Source organism: Macaca mulatta, chromosome 8, assembly GCF_049350105.2.
Source record: "Macaca mulatta isolate MMU2019108-1 chromosome 8, T2T-MMU8v2.0, whole genome shotgun sequence".
NCBI lineage: Eukaryota > Metazoa > Chordata > Mammalia > Primates > Cercopithecidae > Macaca > Macaca mulatta.
Window position 1 is genome coordinate 105,439,696 of NC_133413.1, and position 14,294 is coordinate 105,453,989.

Sequence of the window (14,294 nt, forward strand, 5' to 3'; positions counted from 1 at the left end):
AGTTTGCCTACTTTTTCTTCAAAGAGTTGAACATAGGAGTTACCATAGAGCCAGAAATTCTATCCCTAGATTTATACCCAAGAGAAATGAAAACATACATCCACCCAGAACTTGTATATGAATGTTTGTGGCAACATTATTCATGATAGCCCAAAAGTAGAAAGAACTCATAGTCTGTTAATTAGTTGTTAAACAAAATATTGTATATCCATACAATAGAATATTATTAATAATTTATTCAACTAAAAAAAATGAAGTACCAGTAGATGAAGAAAACATTATGCTAATTAAAAGAAGCCAGGCACAAAAAGCTACATATTATACAATTCCATTTTTATGAAGTGCCCAGAATAGACAAATCCATGAAGACAAAAAGTAGATTAGTGGTTTGCCAGGGCTGAGGGGAGGGGGAAATGGGAAGTGTCTGCTTAATGGATGCAAGTTTTCTTTTGGGGGTCATTAAAATATTCTGGAATTAGATAATAGTGATAGCCGCACAACTTTGTGTACATACTAAAAACCACTGAATTGTATTATTTGAAGGGATAAATTTTATGGTATGTTAGTTATGTCTGAATTTAACAAACCATAAAGGATGCATTTTTTTTTTTCTGGAATCATTGCTGGTGTCATTTTCTTTTCTTTTTCCTTTCTTTCTTTCTTTTTTTTTTTTTTGGAGATGGAGTCTCACTCTTGTTGCCCAGGCTGGAGTGCAATGGCATGATCTCGGCTCCCTGCAACCTCTGCCTCCCAGGTTCAAGAGATTCTCCTGCCTCAGCTTCCCGAGTAGCTGGGATTACAGGCACCCGCCACAATGCCCAGCTGACTTCTTTTGTATTTTTGGTAGAGACAGGGTTTTACCATGTTGGCCAGGCTGGTCTTGAACTCCTGACCTCAGGTGATCTGCCCACCTTGGCCTCCCAAAGTACTGGGATTACAGGCATGAGCCACCCCGCCCGGCCTCTTTTTTTTAAAACCCTGCATGTGGCATTTGATGCTGGTGTTAGTTTCTTCTGATTTTAAAGAGGGTGAAATAGGGGATAATATTTTGCCCTAATAATAATCTTCGTAAATGTATTATTATAAAAGTGGCTAAGTGTTCTTGCTATTAGATTCTCATTTTTCTGTTTCTTGAATATAGTGTATTTAGGGATCAACCCTGTTATTTTATTGAGCATGGTTTCTTTTTGGGGGATGGGGTAGGCACTGGTTTCTGTTTTCTTTTTCTAGGTACCTTTTCCTCATTGACTGTGTAGATTCACGAGTCACATATGTGGGTTCCTGTCCCCACCATTTATTTATTTATTAACTGTGTGTCCTTGGATCCATGCCTCAGTTTCTTCATTTGTAAAATGGGGAAAGTATGAATTCCTTATCTCTTGGTGCGGGGATTGTTCGGGTTAAGAAGATAATGTCTAAAGTGCTTACATAAGAGCTCAGTAAAGTCAGTTTATTTTGATAACTTGGGCTTCAGATGAAATTAAAAAACAATGCCATGTCCATGGTGATTTGTACATTGATATTATTCCTGATGTCTTATTTTGAGGTGGTGGATTTGAAAGTATTGAATATGTAGAACTTTAATATTGTAGTGTTTTATCTTATTGTGTACTAAATAACATATACTAAATATTTTTATTCATTATTATTCAGTTCTTTGGGGCAAAAAAAAAGCACCTTTTCTTTATAAAATACAGTTCAACAGACTTTATTTGCATTTTATTTGATGTAGGAAAAAAATCTAGATGATAAAGCATATCGTAATATCAAGGAATTGGAAAATTATGCTGAAAACACACAGAGCTCTCTTCTTTACTTAACACTGGAAATATTGGGTAAGTTGTTTTTCTGTTTCATACTTCTTTTTTCCAGTAAAATACCTTTGAGATTTCACGTTTTCATAATTTGGCAGTCTGACCAGTTTAGCACTGAAGTCTTCCTTTGTACTATCTGTAAAGGAACAGTTTTTGTGGTGGTGGTTGTTAGCAAGAAGAGGAATTTATATCTCTTTCTTTGTAATGCAGAGTAATCCAAGACTCAGGCTCTCACACAGCTACTTTCCTCATGGGAATGTTGAAATTAATACTCTGGTAATTGCAGGTGGCTTTACTTTTTTACTATAGCATCTCCTACAGTTTGGAAGGCCTATAACCTGATTCTTCCTTTCCTGTTAATAATACTTATCCATGGAAAAAGAAAAGTAGAAGAAGTAAAACACACTTTATTTTATTTTATTTTGAGACGTAGTCTCGCTCTGTCCCCAGGCTGGAGTGCAGTGGCGTAATCTCGGCTCACTGCAACTTCCGCCTCCCAGATTCAAGTGATTCTCCTGCATCAGCCTCCCGAGTAGCTGGGACTACAGGTGCGTGCCACCACACCCAGCTAAATTTTGTACTTTTAGTATAGACAAGGCCAGAATGGTATCGATCTCTTGACCTCATGATCTGCCTGCCTCAGCCTCCCAAAGTGCTGGGATTACAGGCATGAGCCACCGTGCCCGGCCTAAAACTGCATTTATAAAAGTTTTTGAGATTTTTCTTTCTCTGCTTTTTTAAAAACAAAATTTTGATGGTAGGATTTCTCCTCTGACTTTGTTGCCAGTTAGTGAGGTCTTATTGAAATGAGGAAATTATTTGGGCCAAGGACAATACCATCTCATTTGAAGAAGGTAATACATATCTTTATACCTCCCTAAAAGAATAATACAAGTCCCCATTGCATCTCCCAGGCCTGTTCTGGCCCACAGCTCTGGTGACATGTTTACCGTCACAATGAAAGGAGGGAGCAAAGAGCAGAATGTTTGTTAAGCATATTCTTAAAATGAGGTCATATGGAAATTGCACAGAGGAGAAGAAATGGAAGACTTGTAAAGTTTTTCCATGATAGCTGATTAAAATTCTAAATGTGTTCTTAGTGTGCTGTAGTCTGAGGAAAACTCTCGTTTAAAAGTTGAGATTGAGATTTAGATATCTGCTAGTGGTAAATGGTCAACTTGTTTTTGTGCCCAGTTTTTCACTCATAAATCCTGTTTTTTTCAGATATAAAACATAGGATATATGTCTGTTTTTACATGTTTAGCTGATTTCTCTGTGCTATTTCTATTGATTTATTATGCACTTAGAATAGAGCAGCCCTGTATAATTTCTGAAATCGTAGGTATAAAGGACGTTCATGCAGATCATGCTGCAAGTCATATTGGAAAAGCGCAAGGCATTGTCACTTGCTTGAGAGCAACACCATATCATGGGAGCAGAAGAAAGGTGTTCCTTCCCATGGATATCTGTATGCTGGTAAGGTTGTAATTTGTACCTTTGAATATTTACCTCAGGAATATGGGGAAGGAAGTTATCTTTTGCTTTTTTGCTTAGTCTATTCAAGTAATTGCTTTGAAAGAAATGCTTATTGCTTACTAAAAATGCTCTTCCTCTTTTTATCCCAGAGTTATCAAGTCAGAATTGTGTCCATCAGGCATTTTAGGTCTCTAGAGGAGCTTTGAGTAGGAAGGTCTAGAGAACCTCTTTTGGTATAGCTTCATGTTGATGCCTTCCTCCCTTCCAAGCAACTGCAGTAATTATTCCTAGTGTTCACCTTAGCCTGTTCCTTATTTAATTTTATTGGAGTAAGTAATCCATTTTAAATATCTGTTTATGAGACCTTTGTTTTCTTTCTTTTTTTTTTTTTTTTTGAAACAGGGTCTTGCTCTGTCACCCAGGCTGGAGTTCAGTGGCGTGATCTCAGCTCACTGCAACCTCCGCCTCCTGGGTTCAAGTGATTCTTCTGCCTCAGCCGCTCAAGTAGCTGGGACTACAGGCACATGCTACCACACCCAGCTAATTTTTTGCATTTTTAGTGGGGACGGGGTTTCACCGTGTTAGCCAGGATGGTCTTGATCTTCTGACCTTGTGATTCGCCTGCCTCGGTCTCCCAAAGTGCTGGGATTACAGGCATGAGCCACTGCACCTGGCGAGAACTTTGTTTTCTATATGAGATTCATTATTATCTGTTCTTTCAAACTTTTTGTATGTTTGTTTTCTTGCTTGTATATTTTCGTTTTACCTACAACTTGTTAATTAACATCTTGTTGTGGCCAGGCGCAGTGACTGATGCCTGTAATCCCAGCACTTTGGGAGACTCGCTTGAGTCCAGGAGGTTGAGACCAGCCTGGGCAATATAGGGAAACCCCATCTCTACCAAAAATACAAAAATTAGCTGGATGTGTTGGTGCACACCTGTAGTCCCAGCTATTCAGGTGGCTAAGGTGGGAGAATCCCTTGAGCCTGGGAGGTTGAGGCTATAATGAGCCATGATTGTACCACTGCACTCCAGCCTGGGTGACAGATTAAGACCCTGTCTCAAAAAACAAAAAATCTTGTTGCATGTTCCAAGTGTCACTCTCTCATTCTTGTTTTTTTCTCTCTCTCCACACATGCACACACACGCACGTGCACACACACATTTTTAAAGACAAAATAGGCATTAAACTGTACGTACTGTTCTGTCATGTGTTCTCTTGTGCTAAGTTAGTTTTAATTGTCAATTTAATTTTTCTTTCCTAGGTGAACTGTTGGAAGGAAGTGCTTTTAGATTCCTAATATAATGTATATTTCCCCACACAGCATGGTGTTTCACAAGAGGACTTTCTACGGAGGAACCGAGATAAAAACGTGAGAGATGTAATATATGACATTGCCAGTCAGGCACATTTGCACCTAAAGCATGTAAGTCGGCTTTTTTTTTTTTCTTTGTTTGCCAAATCATTTAGGGAATAATCATATCTAGATGTGGCTATTCTTAGAACATGGTTATGGTATTCCTAACTTGGCCGTCTTTATTCCAGTTTTCATTGGTTTCCCAGTAGATTTATCTCAGAGTCTGTTGTAAACTTTTCTCACTTAAAAAAGTCCCTTCCCCCACCTCACAGCATATGAATGCGTTCTTTACTGAGTAAATCAAGCCCGAGCTTTCTCATGTGGGCTCCTCTGTGCTCCATCCACTTCTCTCTTGGAAGACAAGGTGTCTTTCTGCCTCCCAAGGCCGAAGCCTCTCCTCCCGCTCCCAGGGGCTGCACCCTCAGCCACTCCCAGCTGGTGTTTTCAGTTTGCTTCTCTGATAGGTGGCCTCTTTTATCTTCTGGTTTGTTGCTGCTGCCTTCTGAATTTACAGGCAGCCTGTAGATCCTTCTGTTGGTATTTTTCTCTCCTAGGTGAACTGTTGGAAGGAAGTGGTCCGCATTCACTGTTACCTCAGGCCCTTTCCACCTTGGCACTGCCCATCATGCTGTGATTTGGTTCCTATCCTGCCCATTCTAATAAACAATCGCAAGTTTGGCAACTCTCCTTATTGCCAAATTCAATGGTCACTTACAATTTGTTTTTGTGAACTTTTCTTCTTTTTTTTGACACCATAGACTTCTTTTTCTCTGTGTCACTTTCTGACTTTTCTTCCATTGATTCTCGGACTTAGCTCCTGGACTGGTTCCTGATTTCTCCTGCCTGTCACTTCAGTTGTTCCCTAAGAGTTAGTTCTTCATCTCTCAAACTTTTCCAGGACTTTTGTTTGGAATTTGACACTGTTGACTGTGCTCCTCTTTCTTGAAATTGTCTGTCATTCATCTCCATGGTGTTGTTCCTTTCTGGTTCTCCTTGAAGTGTTTCTTGATTTCAGTGGCTCTTGAAGACTTGGTAGAAACTTTCTATTTCCTTAGCTCCCATAATGCTAATTTTTCCTAGTACTTCTTGTGAACCTTTTTTTTTTTTTCTTAGGCTTCAGTAGATTCTAGAGTTGGACACGTACCTGCATACCACAGGGCTTTTGCACTTGCTGTTTTTCCTGCTTCTTCCCCTGTACCCCACCTCCACTCCAGTTAGTGCTCAAATGTCACCCTATCAGAAAAGTCTTCCCTGGCCGTCTTACCTAAAATAACATCTTCCTTTTCCATCACCCTCAGTCTCCTTACCTGGCTTAGCACTTTTCACTACCTGACATTAAAAGTTTGCTTATTGCCTCCCACTTCATTGGAATGTAAGTGACTTTGTTTGATTCTATTGTATATTCTTCAGCATCTAAAGTACCTGGTACATTATGAGCACTCAGTAAATATTTGTGAAATATTAAATATGTAAGTAATCAGATTGTAAGCTCTTTGAGGGCAAAGACTATCTTCAGCTTCTTTTTAATTTCATGATTTCATGAATATCTAAGACAGTTCTCAGCCCTGACAGAGGTATAGATAAAATACATGGAACTTTAGATGAGAAATTACTTAGGACTAACTAGCAGAGTTTTGGGTAAGATCTGAGCACACTGCAGAATCATGAAAGGCAGGAAAGCTTTGTGTGGAACCTGAGCAGTCCCAGTCAATGGACACATAAGGCACCTGAGAAATACCGATTCCCAGGCATCACTCCCTGGAGATTGGGGTAGTAAATCTGGGATGGGGCCAGGAATTAAAATTTCTAAATTTCTAATTAAACAGCCAGGTTTGAACACCACTGGTGTATAGGTTATGTGAAATGTGGTCCTGGAAGATAGGTTTGGAATGGCGGATTGAAGAAAGATTATGGAGTTGTAGAGGCTTTTGAGAGACATTAGAGTATTGTGGATGAGAGTGCAAACTCTGGAACCAGAAGCCTGACTTTAAATCCTAATTCTGCCATTTACTAATCATGTAATCTTAACCTCTTTGTGCTTCAGTTTCCTCATCTGTAGTAGAGGATCATTTTAGCACCCAGCTTAAAGGGTTATTTGGATAAATGAGTTAACATATATGAAGAGTTTATAACGTAGTTCGGCATATTGTACATGAAATATGTTAGTTTTCATCATCATCATCAAATAAAGCAGTGATATTAGTGTTGCGGAGTAGGAAACCCTGCTAGCAGTGTTTGACACAAGAGAGTTTAGAAGTTGGGTGATCAGTTAGGAGAGAGAGAAAGAGTATGATTTAGAGACAGTAGATGTTTATGTATGTGTATGTACATTTATATATATATGTATACATATGTGCCCACACATAACAAGTAGAATCAACTAGGCTTGATAACTAATTGGACTGTGGCAAGATCAGATAGAGGGAAAGTTGAAGGTTGCATGAAGAATTCAAGTATGGCACTTTGATGGTGCCATTCAAAAGCTACAATGACAGCAGAAACTAATGCTATGTTTGGTGTGGATCATTAGACTTTGGACTAGCTGCTGGACATAATTGAATTTGAGGGGATTAGAGAGAGATGGGCTATTGAAGAATGCAGGACTGTGACTTTTAAAGGAAGTCAGGACTAAAGATGATATATTTGAGAGTCATCCACATAAAAGGCTTATAATTAAAGCTCCAAGTTTGGATGGCGTTGCTGAAAAAGAATGTACAGAGGACCAGGGACAGAACCCCGAGGCCTACCTCTGTTTACAAGGTGAAGGAGAAAGGCCATTTATTAGGAAGAAGAGGAAGGAAAGAATGTTCAGAGAAATAGAACTGAGAGCCAGTGTCTTGAAAATCAAGGGAGAAGATTTAAGAAAGGGGAATATCAGAGTTTTATATGCTGCAGAGAGATTAAAGAGAAAAGATAGATATGGTGATTAGTAAATCATGGATGATCATCGAGTAATTTTAGAGAATGGCTGGGGGTCAAACTGGAGTGTAATGGGTTAAGAAGTGAGTCAGGAAGTAGAGGGCTCTTCCTGGTGTTAGGGAAAATATAAATGAAGACATGGAGACAAGAGTGGGCTTGGCGAATACAGGATGATGGGCATCAGCCTGAGTGACCAGGTGTTCGTAGCCCAGAGTGATAGGGAGTTAGGTTAGATGGACGAGGTTAGAGTCAAGATGTGGAGGCCTTTGAATTCCTGGATGAATTGTTGAAACGACCTATCAGGGAATTAAAGAAGGTAAAAATGAAATGATGATGTAAGGACATTAATTTGTCTGGCTGTGTGGAACGAATTAAAGGTCAGGGAACACAGGGAGATCACCTAGGAGGATCTTACTCATTTAAACAGGAGATAAAGTCAGTCTAAGCTAGGGGTGCACAGGACTTGGTAATGCAAGTATTTCTTCATTTCCCACTTACCACAGAGCTGGGGAGTCAAAGTTATTATGAGATATTGTAAGATAGCTGGAAGATGCTAAAGCTAAGAAGGATGCTAGAACTAAGAAAGGATGGAATTTTTACTACAATAGTTACTTTTTTCTGAGTCCTTTAGGCTTAGGAAACTAATCTTAATCTACAGGAGATGAGCTGTTTTCTTGCATTTTAGAGAGGCCCTATCAATATTGTTAAACTGCTGGTGTTGCTTTCAGAGCGAGAGTGTTTATTTGCTTAATTTTGACCAGCTTCCTTTCCTCTTCCTTTTTAGGCTAGGTCCTTTCACAAAAGTGTTCCTGTGAAAGCATTTCCTGCTTTTCTTCAGACGGTAAGTAGATTAACAGAGAAGGCTGTATAATTAATGAAGCAGATGTGTATGATCTGTTTTTATATTTTATAAAGTTCCCAATGCACTTCTTTAGTTTGGAGCCTTTGTTTTTATTTCCCTCCCTCATGGTGGCTTTCATTAGTTATTGATGCTTTTGCTGAGGGTCATTTCTGTATTTCTCAGAGGCACGTGAGCTGAGTTTTTAGCACTGACTTTGCAGCCAGATTGCATTGGCTTGAATCTGTTTTGCCCCTTACTAGCAATGAGACCTTAAGTTCCTTAATAACCACATTCCTCAGTTTACTCTTAGGTGAAATGGGAATAATAGGAGAAACTACCTTGTAGGATTGTTAGGCTGCTTATAGCTATATAAGTATTACTTACTCTTCTGTTCATTTTTTTCTCCATTGTGACCTGACCATATGGTAGCAGTGGTTCCAGAACAGTGGTTCATAGCCCACTGCGGAGCTGGTTGCAGTGGGGTAACCTGGAAAACTTTTTAAAAATATAGATTCCTGGAGTCTTCTTACTAAGTAAGACTTTTGGGATTGAGGAGGAAGCCAGTTCCTAGGAGAATCTGTGATTTTAAGAAGTTCCTTTGTAAGTCTCTAAGGACTTGCTTTATGAATCTGGGTGCTCCTGTATTGGGTGCATATATATATTAGGATAGTTAGCTCTTCCTGTTGAATTGATCCCTTTACCATTATGTAATGGCCTTCTTTGTCTCTTTTGATCTTTGATGGTTTAAAGTCTGTTTTATCAGAGACTAGGATTGCAACCCCTGCTTTTTTTTGTTCTCCATTTGCTTGGTAGATCTTCCTCCATCCGTTTATTTTGAGCCTGTGTGTGTCTCTGCATGTGAGATGGGTCTCCTGAATACAGCAAACTGATGGGTCTTGACTCTTTATCCAATTTGCCAGTCTTTGTCTTTTAATTGGACCATTTAGTCCATTTACATTTAAGGTAAATATTGTTATGTATGAATTTGATCCTGTCATTGTGATATTAGCTGGTTATTTTGCTCGTTAGTTGATGCAGTTTCTTCCTAGCATCGATGGTCTTTACATTTTGGCATGTTTTTGCAATGGCTGGTACTGGTTGTTCCTTTCCATGGTTTTTTTTTTGTTTTTTTTTGTTTTGTTTTGTTTTGTTTTTTTGAGACGGAGTCTCGCTCTGTCACCCAGGCTGGAGTGCAGTGGCCGGATCTCAGCTCACTGCAAGCTCCGCCTCCCGGGTTCACACCATTCTCCTGCCTCAGCCTCCCGAGTAGCTGGGACTACAGGCGCCTGCCACCTCGCCCGGCTAGTTTTTTGTATTTATTAGTAGAGACGGAGTTTCACCGTGTTAGCCAGGATAGTCTTGATCTCCTGACCTCGTGATCCACCCGTCTTGGCCTCCCAAAGTGCTGGGATTACAGGCTTGAGCCACCGCGCCCGGCCCCTTTCCATGTTTAGTGCTTCCTTCAGGGTCTCAAAATCACAAGCATTCTTATACACCAGTAACAGACAAACAGAGAGCCAAATCATGAATGAACTTCCATTCACAATTGCTTCAAAGAGAATAAAACACCTAGGAATCCAACTTACAAGGGATGTAAAGGACCTCTTCAAGGAGAACTACAAACCACTGCTCAGTGAAATAAAAGAGGACACAAACAAATGGAAGAACATGCCATGCTCATGGATAGCAAGAATCAATATCGTGAAAATGGCCATACTGCCCAAGGTAATTTATAGATTCAGCGCCATCCCCATCAAGCTACCAATGACTTTCTTCACAGAATTGGAAAAAACTGCTTTAAAGTTCATATGGAACCAAAAAAGAGCCTGCATTGCCAAGACAATCCTAAGTCAAAAGAACAAAGCTGGAGGCATCACGCTACCTGACTTTAAACTATACTACAAGGCTACAGTAACCAAAACAGCATGGTACTGGTACCAAAACAGAGATATAGACCAATGGAACAGAACAGAGCCCTCAGAAATAATACCACACATCTACAGCCATCTGATCTTTGACAAACCTGAGAAAAACAAGAAATGGGGAAAGGATTCCATATTTAATAAATGGTGCCGGGATAATTGGCTAGCCATAAGTAGAAAGCTGAAACTGGATCCTTTCCTTACTCCTTATACAAAAATTAATTCAAGATGGATTAGAGACTTAAATGTTAGCCCTAATACCATAAAAACCCTAGAAGAAAACCTAGGTAATACCATTCAGGATATAGGCATGGGCAAGGACTTCATGTCTAAAACACCAAAAGCAACGGCAACAAAAGCCAAAATTGACAAATGGGATCTAGTTAAACTAAAGAACTTCTTCACAGCAAAAGAAACTACCATCAGAGTGAATAGGCAACCTACAGAATGGGAGAAAATTTGTGCAATCTACTCATCTGACAAAGGGCTAATATCCAGAACCTACAAAGAACTCAAACAAATTTACAGGAAAAAAACAAACCATCCCATCAAAAAGTGGGCAAAGGATATGAACAGACATTTCTCAAAAGAAGACATGCATGTAGCCAATAGACACATGAAAAACTGCTTGTCATCACTGGCCATCAGAGAAATGCAAATCAAAACCACAATGAGATACCATCTCACGCCAGTTAGAATGGCAATCATTAAAAAGTCAGGAAACAACAGGTGCTGGAGAGGATGTGGAGAAATAGGAACACTTTTACGCTGTTGGTGGGATTGTAAACTAGTTCAACCATTGTGGAAAACAGTATGGCGATTCCTCAAGGATCTAGAACTAGAAATACCGTATGACCCAGCCATCCCATTACTGGGTATATACCCAAAGGATTATAAATCATGCTGTTATAAAGACAAATGCACACGTATGTTTATTGCGGCACTATTCACAATAGCAAAGACTTGTAATCAACCCAAATGTCCATCAATGACAGACTGGATTAAGAAAATGTGGCACATGTACACCATGGAATACTATGCAGCCATAAAAAAGGATGAGTTTGTGTCCTTTGTAGGGACATAAATGCAGCTGGAAACCATCCTTCTCAGCAAACTATCGCAAGAACAGAAAACCAAACACCGCATGTTCTCACTCATAGGTGGGAATTGAACAATGAGATCACTTGGACTTGGGAAGGGGAACATCACACACCGGGGCCTATTATGGGGAGGGGGGAGGGAGGAGGGGTTGCACTGGGAGTTATACCTGATGTAAATGACAAGTTGATGGGTGCTGATGAGTTGATGGGTGCAACACACCAACATGGCACAAGTATACATATGTAAAAAACCTGCACGTTGTGCACATGTACCCTAGAACTTAAAGTATAACAACAACAACAAAAAAGTTCCCTAGGTGATTCTGATGCATAGACAGGTTTGGGAACTGTTGTTCTAAATCTCCATAGAGAAGTGATAATTGCTACCAGTTACTTAGAACCTTTTATGAGACAGGCCCTGGGTTAGGTCATTCCATCATTATTCCTAGTCTTCCTAGCAAAAATATGGTTACTTCATTTTATAGATAGAAGCCAAGGTTCAAAGATATGTAATATTTGAAAATTGTAAACTTACACATTTTCTGTAATACCAAACATATCTACCTTTTCCCTCTAAAATATACTTAGAGATTAATTTCGATCCCTTCACATCCTCTATCTTAGTTTTCAGGTCTGTGTGTTTGAAATCATTTTGTTTCTTAATTGACCTTGCTAATTATAAAAGTAGTACATTAATATTTTAAATTTTCAAAGTGTAAGAGATACAAAAGAAGAAATTAGAGTTCACACAATTCCACCCTATCTGGGGAGAATGTCTGTTCATCTTTCTGAACCTTTCATATACATATAATCATATGTGTATTTTGTGTACGTCAACACATTATTCTGTATCACCCTGTTTAGTGGTTGATGGATATACCATCAGCTGTTTAACATACTAAGTAAGCTTCATAAAGGTTAAGGACTTTGTTTCATTAACTTTTGTAGAAAAAGGTTGTTCTCAACCCTGTATGCCCCTTATAATCACTTGGAGAGCTTTAAAAAGACCTAAACAATGCTTGGCTGCCCCGCCCCAGACCAATTAAATTGGTGGACCCAGGCATTGATACTTTTTAAAAACTTCCCTTTTTACTTTTCTTTCTTTTTGGAGGCAGATTCTCACTCCATTGCCCAGGCTAGAGTGCACTGGTTATGATCTTGGCTTACTGCAGCCTCTGCCTCCCAGGTTCAAGTGATTCTCAGGCCTCAGTCTCCCGAGTAGCTGGGATTACAGACGTGTACCACCACGCCTGGCTGATTTTTTTGTATTTTCAGTAGAGACAGGTTTCGCCATGTTGGCCAGGCTGGTCTTGATCTCCTGGCCTCAAGTGATCTGCCTGCCTTGGCCTCCCAAAGTGCTGGGATTACAGGTGTGAGCCACCATGCCTGGCCTTTTTTTTTTTTTTTTTTTGAGACAAAATCTCACTCTGTTGCCCAGGTTGGAGTGCAGTGGTGGAGTCATGGCCCATTACAGTCTCAAACTCTTAGGCTCAAGTGATCCTCCCACCTCAGCCTCCCAAATAGTTAGGAGCACAGGCGTGTACCAACACACCCAGCTAATTTTAAAAATTACTTTTGGAAGAGATGAAATCTCACTATGTTGTCCAGGCTGGTCTTGAACTTCTGAACCCAAGCAATCCTCCAGCCTTGGCCTCTCAAAGTATTGGGATTACAGGCATAAAACACTGTGCCCAGCCCCGTTTAGTTTTAATTGTAAGGTACGGCCAGGGGTAAAAACCACTGTCATGGACCAGTGGTTCCCAAAATGTGGTCCCTGGACCAGCAATATCCACCTCACTGGGGAACTTGTTAGAAATGCAGATCTTGGGCTCCACCACTGACCTGCTGAATCAGAAACTCTGGGGGTGGGGCCCAGCTCTCAGCTTCTGTTTTCTTGTTTTTTTGGGATATTTTGAGACAGAGTCTTGCTCTGTTGCTCAGGTTGGAGTGCAATGGCATGATCTCTCCTCACTGCAGCCTCTACCTCTGGGGTTCAAGCAATTCTCCTGCCTCAGCCTCCCGAGCAGCTGGGATTACAGGCATGCACCACCATGCCCTGCTAATTTTTATATTTTCAGTAGAGGAGGGGTTTCACTGTGTTGGCCAGGCTGGTCTCGAATGCCTGACTTTAGGTGATCCACCTGCCTTGGCCTCCCACAGTGCTGGGATTATAGGCGTGAGCCACCGTGGTCAGCCCCAGCGCTCAGTTTCTATCCTGTGCCAAGAGAGACTAGAGTGGCAACATGGCAATTCCTGAGGAACTGCTTCTGTCATACACCCTCATTCCAGCTTGGACAGGGCCTCTTACTTGTTTTATATTTGGGGCATCTGTTATTTTGTTCAAGGAAAGGATTTGCAGTTTAAAACTCTTTGAACATGACTAATCTAGGTATGGTGTATTCTTCGTAGATGAGGTTTCAAGAATTCATATTCAGAAATTTGTAGTGTCTTTGAGAGTTTCACAATCAATTTGTTACTCAGTTTATTTACCATTAGCCAGACTTTCCTTTGAACCAAAGCCTGATGTAAAAATATCCACTTGAGTTCTGTCTGATTTTGAGGTCACATTTCCTCTGTATTCTAATGGAATTTTCTCCTAATCCTAAAAGCAATACATTTCATAGTAAAGATTTGGACAATATAAACAGTATTAGGAGAAAATAGCAATCACCCATGCTTGCTTCAGCAGCACATATACTAACTTTGGAATGATACAGAGAAGATTAGCATGGCCCCTGCGCAAGGATGACACGCAAATTCATGAAGCATTCCATTAAAAAGAAATTACCTATAATTCTAACACCAAAAGAGAACTGCTAGTCATTCTGGGGTTTTTGGAAATTAATTTTTGTGTATAGTTGAA

The 14,294-nt window shown here is 40.0% G+C and overlaps 1 protein-coding gene and 1 non-coding gene across 7 annotated transcripts in view; both read left to right on the forward strand.

Annotated features, from left to right (window-relative positions):
* Positions 1-14,294, forward strand: part of NDUFAF6 (NADH:ubiquinone oxidoreductase complex assembly factor 6) — a 104,090-nt gene that overhangs the window by 17,821 nt on the left and 71,975 nt on the right. For 5 of the 6 annotated variants that reach the window (XM_077942409.1, XM_077942406.1, XM_077942407.1 and 2 more), the window contains 4 exon segments: positions 1,733-1,835; positions 3,157-3,290; positions 4,617-4,718; positions 8,353-8,409. In XM_077942409.1, coding sequence (XP_077798535.1) covers positions 1,733-1,835; positions 3,157-3,290; positions 4,617-4,718; positions 8,353-8,409 — 396 coding nt within the window. 6 annotated transcript variants of the gene reach the window in all.
* On the forward strand, positions 14,109-14,211 carry LOC114680438 (U6 spliceosomal RNA). The gene has a single exon (XR_003732665.2). It is a non-coding gene; the product is annotated as a U6 spliceosomal RNA (small nuclear RNA).